At 35.2% G+C, this 13,189-nt stretch overlaps 1 protein-coding gene across 26 annotated transcripts in view; it reads left to right on the top strand.

Annotated features, from left to right (window-relative positions):
* Positions 1 to 12,220, top strand: part of DLG1 (discs large MAGUK scaffold protein 1) — a 151,626-nt gene extending 139,406 nt beyond the window's left edge. For 22 of the 26 annotated variants that reach the window (XM_040566715.1, XM_040566718.1, XM_040566710.1 and 19 more), the window contains 6 exons: positions 1,578 to 1,628; positions 3,193 to 3,294; positions 3,542 to 3,714; positions 7,154 to 7,263; positions 7,647 to 7,738; positions 10,493 to 12,220. In XM_040566715.1, the coding sequence (XP_040422649.1) occupies positions 1,578 to 1,628; positions 3,193 to 3,294; positions 3,542 to 3,714; positions 7,154 to 7,263; positions 7,647 to 7,738; positions 10,493 to 10,599 (635 nt within the window). In that variant the 3' untranslated portion in view covers positions 10,600 to 12,220. Of the gene's footprint in view, positions 1 to 35; positions 72 to 1,577; positions 1,629 to 3,192; positions 3,295 to 3,541; positions 3,715 to 7,153; positions 7,264 to 7,646; positions 7,739 to 10,492 lie in introns of all 26 variants that reach the window. The other 4 variants (XM_040566714.1, XM_040566729.1, XM_040566731.1 and 1 more) reach the window with 1 other exon arrangement.
* The last annotated feature ends 969 nt before the right edge of the window (positions 12,221 to 13,189 follow it).

Raw genomic sequence — 13,189 nt, 5'->3', positions numbered from 1 at the left:
TTTTAATTTCTTTTTACTGCTGTCTAATATGAAAGTTATCTTGATTACAGATGAGTACGGTTGTTCAAAAGGTTCATTCTATTAATATTCATTTTTCCCCAGTATTGAAAAAGCAATGACAATATATACTTTTGGCCCTCAATCAGGGAATGCTTTATACTTGTTATTATCTCTTTAATAGTTTGCTTAACTAATTTTTGACCTTATAGTTATGTGACTTTACCAAAGAAGCATCTAATTATGTTAGCTGGATATTTCATAGATGAGTTGATAGTCAGTGATTCCTTTATTCTTCTCCCTAGCCTAAAAAGGGTTCTGAAAGTATATACTGTCCTTCTAAAATCCATTTGCATGAGTGACTTTTTGAGATATTAAAATATACAGGTTGCATGTTTCCATGTCTGTCTTAATGTATTCCTCACTTGCAATACCTTAAATTAAAATGCTCGTTCATGTATTGCTGTAGCACAGTTGGAATGCAAATTTTTACAAGTAAGAGAAATCTTTATTTCTCTTAGAGATTGTAAAGTTCAAATTTAAAGGATCAGTGGTCTTTGCTATCAAATAAAGAACGTATATATAGAAGCAATATATGAATTTATAAAAGCCTTCATCTGCCATCTGTTTCTGTAAGACGGGTATAGCATTAGTGTGTACCTCTGTATGAATTCCAAAGTGTATTGTAAAAACTACACAAGTGAGTTACTGAAGCACTGTATTTTATTCAAAGTTCATAGTTTTGTCATATAATTTAAGCTTGTGCATTCTGAATTATAAATTCTCTGCTGTCATGGAATTGATTTTTAGTGATTCCCGTGCAAGAAATATTACTCTGAAACATTTTATTGAATTAGAAATGTTCTTTTAGAGAGATGGCAACTGAGGTATATTTCAGATGCTTTCACTAACATTTAAGAAACTTGCAGCTGTCAAAGGTCAAAGTTTAGTTCTTGTAGTTTCATTCACTGCTAATGTGCTTTCTGAAGCTGAGAACAATACAAAACGTTCTTCATTTTCAAATTCATCTTTTAAAAATCTCTAATAAAATAGTAGTTATGTAGTAGAGACAACAATATTTTGTTGTGGAACTGAAGTGGTTGAAAGTGTTTATATAAATGCCACTTCATGAAAAATTTACTGGAAGGGATTTACACCTTGACATACATGTTTTCAGCTCTGTGTAAGTATAGGAAAATGCTGTAAAAGCTGGCTTCAAAGTATGGAAAATGCTAATGATGACGGTAGCATTGCCTCTAGCAGTGAATGGTACCATGCATGCATTTTGTTCAGGGAAACATAAGAGCATTTCAATAGTGCTTTAAAATATTTGTGCCTGACATGCTAAGATATCTTAAGAAATTATACTGTATGTGTCTTACGCTTTTAAAATTTTGTTTGGCTTATCTTTGTAATTTTTATAATTCATCACTCTTGAAAAATGTCCTCCATCAGTATCATTGTAATACGTATTTTACTGCAGAATGTCTATATCATTGTGGTTCATTAAATGACTCAATGTAAATATTAGTGGTTTAGAAAAGCAATACATAGATATTTCTTTGCATTTATATTTTTAGGTGGCCAAGAGGAATATGTGTTGTCATATGAACCTGTCAATCAACAAGAAGGTTTGTAGATCTCAATTCACACAATATTCATCCTCAGAATGCTCTATGTGCCCTTATGTATTGAGCACCATAATAAACTTCTTCACTGTTTTTTTTAAATTTTTGCTACCATTATTAAAATAAATAAAGCAGAAAGGCATAAATTATTAAATACAACTGATATATTATTTAGCACATAATCCAAAGGTGTGCCAATTAACAGTGGTTCTTTCCATTATGTGGTTTACATTGTGTAAGGAAAATAGGGTATATTGAAGTTACATCAGTGTGAACCTCAGAAATAATAGTTTGCTTCAGTTTAATATTGCTTTAGCAATCGTACTATTGCTGTTCCGTTTTTTGTCACAGCAAAAATCGTATCAGATTATTTATCTATTGTAGCAAACTTTAGTTGAAGTGTTTATAAAACATTGTAGTCTCTCATTTCTGTATGTGCTTCTTATATATGGCTTATTTGATTAGAAATTGCCAAATAAAAATCTTCAGAAAAAAAAAAAAAAGAATGAAATTAAAATTAATTAGAAGAAAACACCTCATCACATTTGGATTTAGATTTTTTTCTTTTCTGATTTTTAATGGGATCCTATCATTTCTTTTTCACCTCGGTCCTGGTCATGCTTCACTGTGTATAAAGAAGTTGAATTTTTACTCTTTCTATTTATCACATTGATTTACATCATCTGATACATTGCTCATATATTTAGAAATATAATTTGTAAAAAGGCATACTTCATTTCTAGTACCTATAAAATACGGTAGCAAACAAAGTAAATATACATCATACACAAAATGAATTAATAGGATCTAAGAGAATTCTTTTAGGAATATATTATTACCACTGGAAGGAATTAGTTCCAGGAGTTAAATTAAAAATGTATGTTATAGGTCACACTTTAACTTGGATTTACTTGTGTACTAATGACAGATTGAACCTAAAACTGAAATTTATACAGCTGAAATGATATGCTAATGACTAGATATTTAGACGTTATTGTCTTCATGGCTCTTGCAGTATAATTAGATATCTTCTGCTTGTCCTTAAATTCCAATGAAAAGCCCTTTATTACTTTCTAACAAATGAAGCAAGTTTTAAAAGATGCTATAGTTCATTTTATAGGGGTGTTAGTAGTTACAGAAGCTGTAGTTGAATGTTTTCATATGCAAGTATTTAAGTGGTAGTCTTGGAAGTAATAGAGAAGCTTTTCCCAACAGAGAACTCAAATTTTAAGAGCTCTCCTTGAATTGAAAAGATTTTCAAACTTCTCATTTTGCTGTTTTCAATAAAATGAAGGGTGTTGCTTTCTGAAAAGTTTATTTTTTCCCCAAGGCTTCGTAATTCAAGCCTCATCTTCAGTAGTAACCCAGAGTAGTCATTTGAGAGTAAATATCTGACATCTTTGACTGCTATCTTAGTTAATATACATTCTTCAACTTTTTTTTTCTTTTTAGGAGTACATATTCTTTTAAATGTTAAGACTGTTACCATATGATAAAGTTTATTTTGCTGAACTTTAAAGGGTAGTCATCTCATTGAAATGTAACTTATTTTATTTATGTTTAATAGTCAACTATACTCGACCTGTGATTGTTTTGGGACCCATGAAAGACAGAATAAATGATGATCTGATCTCAGAATTTCCAGACAAATTTGGCTCATGTGTTCCACGTAAGTGTCAGCAAATACTAAAATAATTCTGTGTCTTTTGCTACCTTCTTGATAGACTTACCCTCTGTATATTGAGTTTTAAAACTTAATATATTGTCTAAACTTTGTAAGAGCTATCTTAATTGTCAATCATCTTTTTGCTTGTGACAATTTTGCAGTATAAATGGAAGACTATTTTTGGATGTTGTATGGGAAAAAAGTCACTGTTTCTTGTTTTGCTTTAAAAATTACTGGTTTATATTTAAAGATACTACTAGACCAAAACGAGATTATGAGGTGGATGGACGTGATTACCATTTTGTCACTTCTCGAGAGCAAATGGAGAAGGATATTCAGGATCACAAATTCATTGAAGCTGGCCAGTACAATAATCATCTTTATGGAACAAGTGTCCAATCAGTGCGAGAAGTAGCAGAAAAGGTAAATCAGTGCCAGTTACTTTCATTTACTGAGGTGATTATCTGACTGTACTGAAAGGGGAAAAGAGAAGAATGGCAAGAAGCCACTAGGAACTCTGTAACCTTAAAAGGACTTTGTACAAAACTAGAAACAAGATGCACTGTCACAAATACATTTAAGAGAAATAAAGAGAGCATTGTGATTAAATTAATGGAAAAGGGCAACTGTAGTTTTTGTCTTGTTATAAAAAGAGAAGAGGATGGAAAATCACTGGAATTAGAGGCTAATTTGTTCGCATACATAGATCATTAATTAAGAATAGTGGTGGTGGAGTTGATTAATATGATGATCCATTTGATGCTATAGACCTGTGTGGAAAAAAATCTTAAATCCGTGCGCCCTTCATGGATTTATTTGACAAAGAGGAAAGAGTGAATGTAGTAAACTGTTTTAGAAAAACTGCGTACATGAATGCCACTACATTTTGAAGGCTGTTTTCTTCATCGTTTTTGTCTTGAACAGGTTTTCATTAACTATTTTTTGCAAATATTTCTTTATTTGAGATCCCTGAAAAAGAGTGGGAGAAAGGAATCCCATTTCTTAGAGTACAATGTTTGTTTTAAAGAGAATGGATTTGTGAAAATCCTTTGCAAATGTTTCACATTAGGTTGATGAATGTTGTTCTAGTTAACTTACAAATACAGCGCATTTACACTAGAGAATATCTGATCTGTGTGAAAGACAAAACAGCTATTTTCTAGGTGGGAACTCATAAGCATGAGCACTTCCTGCTTGGACACACAGAGGGTAAGTGTGGTTAATCTGTGTGACGTGGGAATGTGGTAAGTCCTCAGGAAAGAAGTGTAAACTACTCTGGCCAAATGGATAAATATTGTTATTTCAGGAAGGAGTAATTTACTGGAATCAAAAACAGGGAGAAAGTGGTGAAATTTTGTGGTTCATATGATGAAGTTTTCTTCTGCTGTCTTACCAACCCTGTGGAATACAGTCTGGTCCAGTGGTAGATACTGAAAAAATTAAAGAAAAAGAAATTGATTACAAAATCATTAAAGGAAATGAACAATACCTGGGGAGGCTGAATGAAGTTGTAAAGCTTTTGTATGTCATTAAATGATGAAACTATTCATTGAACAGCTTAAATGTTACAAACTTGTTAGCAGTTGCTTCAAGTGGTCGCAGAGATACCATCTTTAGTTCCATTCTAGACCCGAAATTGGCTGGTTGGCTCTTATGCCCATCTAGTGGGATTATTAGGACACAAAACAATTGTGAATTTTTTGTAAATTAACATCAAGAACAAAGTACTGCCAGATGACTCCATGCCGGGACTTTGGGTAGATGCAGCTATTTCTCAGTTCCAACTAACTTTATTCTGCTGGGATACAACAGCCAGTCCTTCAGAACTTGACTTCATAATTACAGTAGGGGTGCAAACTGGTTGGTCTGGTGCTACTCCTTCCTTAGAATCACAGAATCATTTAGGTTGGAAAAGACCTCTAAGGTCATCAAGTCCAACTCTTAACCTAACCTTCTTGTCTTCCTCTCCCCCTTACGAGATGAGTCTCTTCAGTGAGTCTTATTACTGGGACACAGAAGACAATTTCCAAGTTTTCTGTGATGAATGTAGGGGCAAACCTGACAGAATTGACTGCTATTACCCCAGAACCGCCAGAAATAGTATTCTTGCAACAGCTTTAAATTGTGTTTGTTTACTCTCCTTCCAGCTGATACCTATCCCTCTTGTGTCCTTACCTGTAATGGGCACAACTAAAGATGCTTTTTGATACCATTGTTTAGTTATTGTAAAAGAAACTGAGTGCTATGCTGTGTTTCTCAATCAGATGCAGTGTAAATAAGGAAATAAAAATACTTAAATTGTTTAAATGTACAATACAAAGAGCACAATAGCTTCCATGAATGACAACGTGATAACTGCATCATGAGTACTAGTGTTTCTTTTCCTCGTCTTCCAAATCTTCTCTTGAAAGGAATTTTCATATCTTCCTTCCTTTGTCACCACTAGCAGCTTGCAAATCCCTGTGTTGGAGGGCACTTTTAATGCACGTTCGCTGTCAGTTTGGAGTAAATCATCACAGTTGTATTCTGTAAGGTCCAGCACCTCTGCTGTGCTGGCAATCTAGCCTTCCGTCATTTGTCCAATATCTTTCAACACCTGGCATAAGTTGTTGGACCAAACACAGCAAATACTAACAGTACTATCACAAAGGGAACATGGACCTCTTAATTCTCTATTCCCAGAGCATGTACCACGTTTGAAGAGAAGCCATATGAAAGATGTGGACAGGTCAGCATGTGCAGTAAAATAATGTGCTAGAATATACAAACACTTCATTTAAATGGTAGCAGTCAGCATCCATATCCATGGCCTGGATCTTGGAAATAGTTGAAAGCAAGCAATTTTGTATTGTTCATGTGGGAAGAACTTTTCTATCCTCTTTAAGAATTCCTGAAATAAAATTCTGTAGCCCTTGTTACGCAAGGGATTAAATGTAAATGAACGTGGTGATTCCTTCTGCCAGGAGACAGAAATGTGTCAGGCATTCCAGACTGCAGTTACTTCCTTGTTCTTGATTGTGCCCTCCAAGAATGATCTCCCAGGAGTTCAGAAAGTATGTTCTATGATATAAGTAACCTTTGTTTTCATAGTGCTTGTGGGTTTGTATCCTGGCTCACAGAATTCTGTCATTCATATTAGGTATCCTTCTAAAGAAAAAGATTTTCTCATTTTAGATGTCCAAGAGTGGTTTTCTGCTCTTCTTCCTCTACCACATCCCTTTCTGAAATGGTGATGTCACACATTATTCATATGCTATTCAAAGGAAAAAAACAAATGTGTGGAGTGGAAATAAATGTATCTAGATGGGAGTCAAGGAACAGGAAGAGCTCTTGAAATGAGGAAATCCTGAGATGATGGAGAGTTACTGGTAGTGGGAGAACAGAAACCCTGCCACATTCTGTTTCAACAACCTGAGGAAGAATTAGGTTGTATTTGTTTCTAAAAAGATATAAAAAAAAAAAAGATCAGCCAAAATAAATGGCATTCACAGTCTCAAACCTGATGTTCCCCAGTGTGTTACCTGTGGGGAGAGCAGAAGGATTGTATTCAGTTCCATCTAACAAATTGACAAATCTGCTCACCATCTGTGGAGGTTATTCTCTTAGATATGCCAGTTAAGGCATCTGGTTCTTCTCTGACTTGTGGCATGGCCATATCCATAAATGATCCTTTAAATAAATACAGTTTATAAAGTGATCATTTTTGATGTGGTTTGGTGAAATCTTGATACTGTTGATGCAGATGCTCCAATTCTGTTGGCTTCAATGGAAATGTGGTTTCTCTTCTAAGTTATTACACTATCCATAGCTGTGACTTAATCTTTGCTTATTGCCATTTTCCTTTTTCTTTCTTACTTTTTAGGGTAAACATTGTATTCTTGACGTTTCTGGTAATGCGATCAAAAGGTTGCAGATTGCCCAGCTGTACCCAATCTCCATTTTTATTAAGCCCAAAACAGTGGAAAATATCATGTGAGTAAAAATACTTCAGGCTAAATTGTTTGAGACTGTCATTGTATTTGAATAGCCAGCTGCAAGTTACGTGAAGATAATTGTAATACCAAATTTTAAAAAACATTTAATTATTTATTTTGCTCTGGAAACTTCCTGGGTTGAATTTCTAGGGACTGTTAGTCTGGGTTTCTAATCAAGAAATCAAGAGTGCTCAAGAATGAACGCCACTACAAAATTCTGTACAACATAGTGTCAGAACTGCTCATTCTCAGGACAGTCTCCACTTAAATACGTCATTTAGTAGACTGCCTCTTATTAGGTTAATTCTCAGACAATGGCTTAAAATTTTATTTCAAAAGATTACAGGTATTTTTTTATGTGTATATTGTTTTCAATCTCAGGGAAATGAATAAACGCCTAACAGAGGAACAAGCCAGGAAGACATTTGAGAGAGCTATGAAACTGGAGCAAGAATTTACTGAACACTTCACAGGTTTGTTTTCCTTGGGACTGTTCCCTTGCCACAGTTGAAATTTTATTCCTCGCCGTATAGTAATTATCTTACCATTGAGATAAGGTTGAACTTTGTTTTCAGGCTGATCTGTGATTTTTCTTGAATCATAGAACCACCTTCGTACTGCTATGCTGGTGCCAATTTTACTAATGAATTTAATATATACAAAAGTTTACCAGTAGCTTAATGTAGGTTTTAAAATCTTGAGGCTTTCTGTCAGTTTTCTAGGTATTGAAATGCAGATGTTTGCTTTGTTGCTATGTTGTATACTTAAAGCTTTTTTTTGTAGAGCTGAGATTACCTAGCGTTTAACTTCCAATTTTTGAAATTGGGAAATAAAGAATGTTAGTAATTAAATCTCTGGTATTATGGCATGACAGACTTATGGTACTTAGGTCCAAGGCATACACAAATGTGGTTTGTTAACTGTAACAGCAAGGGGTAGGCTATAAGTACTCAAACTGATTTTTTTTTTTTCATTGTGGATTGCAGTATGAGGAGAATGATCAAGTCAGGACTTTTAAGAGGACAGAAACGAGCCTTTTTTATTACTGTCAGAGATAGGCACTCCTCCACCCCCCCGCTTCTGTCCTGTTGTGTTCTTTTGCAATGTTTCAGTGTTTGCCCCGTTTGCCTCCTTTTTGTGACACATCACCTTTGCCCAGTTTCTTCTTTCCCATGATGCATAGGCAGAACTGCAAATGCAAAACATCCTTAAACAGTCTGCTTATCCTGAGCAGAGACACAGGAAAGTACGGTGGCTTCACATGGGAGGAAGATGAAGGACCCAGTAAACTCCCAGCCTGTCTTCCTGCTGCCTTGTTCTCTGCATTGTGTGCTACCCACACAATGAACAACTTGAGTCCCTCCCTTTTTTGTTGGCATCCCTATCTGCTGCCTTGCAGCCTTCACTGTTTATCCCAAGCCTACATCTAGCTCTCCAGCTCTTCTTATAGCTCTTTATCCATCTACACCTAGAAAGCTGTAGGACTCTCCAATGTAGATTGCAAATTCTCTTTCTTATAGAGTCATTTACCAAATGACTTGCAGGTATGTCAGGTTTGTTGTTCAGGAAACTGTTGTGTTTATTTTAATGGACATTAACTATTTAGTTAATAGCTGATATTCTCCCAGGTTACGTTAGGACAGTATATTGCGCAATTTTGTTAGTGAATTTTTAAGGGCCAGAGTTCAAGATACTTCAAAATCTTATGGTCCCTTTTTAAGAGCCCTAGTGCTGTGGGCCATTTTTCTTCTTAGAAGTATAAAGTTTGTGTTAAAGGCAGATAGCAACATCCCATAGATTTGTCTTTGCTAATGCAGTTGAGGGCAGGAGTTCTGTTCTGAATCTATCTGAGATACTTAAAGACAGTACAGTCCCATTTACCGTTTGGAGGCTGCCACCCATACTCGGCTGGTACAACGGATTGTGTGAGAATTGCTTAATCTGTTAAGAAAAAAATACTACATCATGTGAGTTAACTGACATCAACTTCATCAGCAAATTAAGCTTAGACTGACTTAAACTTTGCAGTGAACCATATGAAGAGCACATGCATGTTCTCTTTTGAGGGTATTGAGCTTTGGAAGGTATATGGTTGAACATAGCTGGAGAGAAGTAAGATTTTAATTAGCAAGGTAAAAATGTTTCTGAACCTTTCTAGTGCACTGTAGTGCTGTGAACATTACACTTGAGCTGTAGTAATTGAACAGACTCCTCCTCCCACAGGCACTGTGACAATGGGCTGCAGATAGGGAGAAAGTTTTTAAGGGATAGGAATGATGAGTAGGAATAAAAAGGAAGTAATTTGCATTAAAACAAAGCTTGGAAGCAGCAGTAATAAATTAATGCACAAAGTAGTACATCTGGCCTGCTTCCAACGTTATCTTTCATGCTAGACTTTGTTTCTTAGCTTATCAACTCTGAGGTGGCAATTCTAATTAAAAATAAGTCGCTATCTCATGTCAATCACTTTTTCAGGCTGAAGAGTGGTAAGGAAAGCTCAAACTTCATCCTTCTTCTCACCAGACTACACTTTACTCTGATATGTTAAAACATGTCATGGCTCATTTCTAATTATTTTCTAGCCTTGGAGAAAATATATCTAACATAATCTGAGTATTAATTGCATTTTAACTATATGAAACTTTAATCTATTGAATATACAACAAATTCCATGAGTTCATCCTCTTTTTTGCCAAAACCAAAGCTAATGCTCTCAGGTAGAAACCCTGAGGTCAATCAGCGTTGCTGTGAAATGTCAGGGTCTGGTTGAGGAGTTCACCAGCCTTCACTACATCAAGCCAGGCCTCAGACTGATGCAGTACGCAGCCCTGTACTGTCCTGTCTGTTTATCTTGGAAACGCAAATGAAAGCTGGACCAAAGGGAATATGTGGATTGACTTGGACCAACTCTAGCACGTAGTTAGGAAAGGCAAAAAAAAAAACAAACCTCCTCAGTTTTATATGAATATTTTTAAAAGGAAAAGTATTTCCTAACCCCAGGCCTCTGAGCGGAAGAGATGTTGCTTTGTGTGTCCTATAATATCATCAGCAATGTACTTTTTGTCCAGAAGCACAGAAACCAGAGTTCTCTGTAGGCATCCCTTCCTTCAGCAATGTGAAATCCTTTTGCTGCTCTATGAGAGAAAATAACCTCATGGCTTAGAACATCTTGGTTTCTGTATGGAGCAAGGAAAGATGACTGCTGATTGCCACATTATGTTTTGCAGCTATTGTCCAAGGAGACACACTGGAAGAAATCTACAACCAAGTGAAACAGATCATAGAGGAACAGTCTGGGCCTTACATCTGGGTTCCAGCAAAGGAAAAATTATGAAAATGGATTTCTCTTTTTCATTTTCTAACTGTCATCACCTACTACATCTGACAACTCTTAAGCCCTTCCAGTGGAGCCTGCCTCTAGTTCTTCCCAATGTGGTTCATACCCTAACCATCACATTCTGCAGTTCCCATAATGCTTTAAATTTGATGTCTTTCTTAGTTTAAATAATTTGTATTATTGTGTGTTGTTGGTTTGCCATTTTTCAAACATGACAGTGGAATGGCCTGACCAGCTATTAGTTTGGGGTTGGGGTGGGAGGGAATTGCTTGGTAAAATTCCTTAATGTTTAAGGGAAAGTAACTTTCAAAGATTTTTCAAAAAAGCTTTGTAGACCTTCTTTTAAAATTTCATAACAATTGAAAGAAAAGTTCTATTCAAGGAAGTTGTAAATCCTGAGTAACTTTGCACGCTTAACTTTAATAGCATGGTTTGGTCAGGGCAATCAATTTCAGGTTTTATTTTCTGAGTTGAATTCTGTTCTCACAGATATTTTTTTTCTTTCCAGGCAGTTAAAGAGGAACTTTAAAATTTTGAGTTAACGTTTTCATTAACTCCCATTACTACTTCTCAAGGGATATTCATTTTCATAATTTCGTATGGATATTCTTATAATCTATTTTTTCATTTTTTTGCCAATAAAATTGCTAGGGATAAAGATGTGTAATGTTTTTAATCTTCCTCGTGCAACACTATTTATAGTGTCTTACAGAAATTGTTTATAGATAATGGTCACCACACTTTTTGAGCCTAAAATATGTTTAGGTGCTAGGAAACCTTGTATTTTTCAGAGGAATGCCAAATTTCCCTTGGCAGTAATACAGAAAACAATTGCAGAGATGGTTATTAGGGCACTGAGAGAGTGATTCGTAGCCTAAAAATGTGTGTTCTTAGGGGTCAGATTTTAATGAATATTTTACCCACAATAACTGCCTATTTTGTTATAATAAATATATATATATATTAAACTTTCTTTAACTAAACTCTGTAACTATGGGAATTATTTTCTTTACATAGTTGCGCACACGTATAAATATATATATATATAAAAATATATATTTTTCTTTTACCACCTACTCCTAGCTTTTTGTTTTGAATAAAAATACAAATTAGAATTTACCTTCCTTAATCTCATGAAATCAAATGGGCTATGGTGGCTGGGCAAAAAGTCCAGGGAATTATTAGTTACAAGAAAAAATATGTGCAAGTTCTCCTCTTTTCTACGGAATTTCAGGTTTGTCTTTTTTTCTTTGTAATATGCATGTCTTAACCAAAGGGAGAATTCAGTCAAGAATACATTTTATTTTTCTGTATATGTTTATCTTGGATTGCATAGGTGCAAGATCTTCCGTTTGGAATGCACTAACTTCTGTGCAAAATGTTATAAATACGTTGTAGCAAAACATGGAACTACCTTCAGTAATGAAATTCTCTAATTCTTGTATTATTTGGTACCTGCCATTGCTTATTTTAAAATGATTGTTCATGAAAGGGATGTGCTTATGGCAGTCACGGTGCAGTCACACAACCAAATTAGCTTTGGTTTGTAAAGAATTACCTACACTATCCATTCCATTTGTTAGAAAGAGGAGAACAGCTAATAAACTTTATTGTACAATGTATTTGTCAAGTGTGTTTTTAATCAAAAGAAATACACGTGGAGTAGCATTTTAAAATAATTGGCTGAGACTGTACGCAAAGATAATGCATTAGAGAAACACTGTTGACCAGAATGGGGCAAGTGAGGTTAGTACTTAGAGTGCAGATTTAAACACTGGACAAAATAGTGCTGGTGCTGTGCCAAATGCTTATAAGACTTGCAGGGAGAGTAAGCTACCAATGTATGGCCCAAAATTATTTCTGTTTTTCTATATTGGTAAAGTAGGTGTGCTGTCTTTCTGAGAATCCTTCTGTCTTTGGAAATGCAAGGTGTGTACTGTCAATGCAAGTTCTGACAAATAATGTCACACCTTTTTTAGAGGAGCTGAAAGTGTCTGCCTCTTGAAAAGTGGCCGATGATTTGAGGTATGCAGTGAGACGTTTTAAGACACCAACTTTTAGATCATATTTTTAATCTCAACTGAAATTTTGAAATAACTGAGGAATCTGAAAACTATAATAACTTTTGAGATTTCTACAACATATACGTTTTTATTTTCCCCATCTATTTTAACTAATCAGGAATAGAGTTAAATTTCCTGTTCAGCTGGATAAATCTTTGAGGAATTACCCTTTCCTATATGGAAATGACTGAATAACTTTCACAGAGCTTTTCTCCAAGGCTTTTGTCATGTACTAGCAAGGTGTCACTAAATACCACTTTACATTCAGACTAAAGTCCACATTACTTACCCTAACGGTTATCATGCTACTTCCACCTGTAGAGTGCACAGGCTTCCTTATTGTTTCTTGTTTCCTTGTGATTCATGACAAAACTGAGAATACGGCAACAGAAAAGTGACCTTCAGCTCTGTCAAAGTGCCTAGCTTCAATCTACTTTTACTTCCTGAGCCCCAGCACTTGGGGAATACACAGAACTTAGGAAATACACAGAACTCGTACTTATGATGAGGATTTCTTTAAACAG

This window comes from Cygnus olor, chromosome 9 (genome assembly GCF_009769625.2).
Source record: "Cygnus olor isolate bCygOlo1 chromosome 9, bCygOlo1.pri.v2, whole genome shotgun sequence".
NCBI lineage: Eukaryota > Metazoa > Chordata > Aves > Anseriformes > Anatidae > Cygnus > Cygnus olor.
This window is presented reverse-complemented; position numbering and strand designations above follow the sequence as displayed.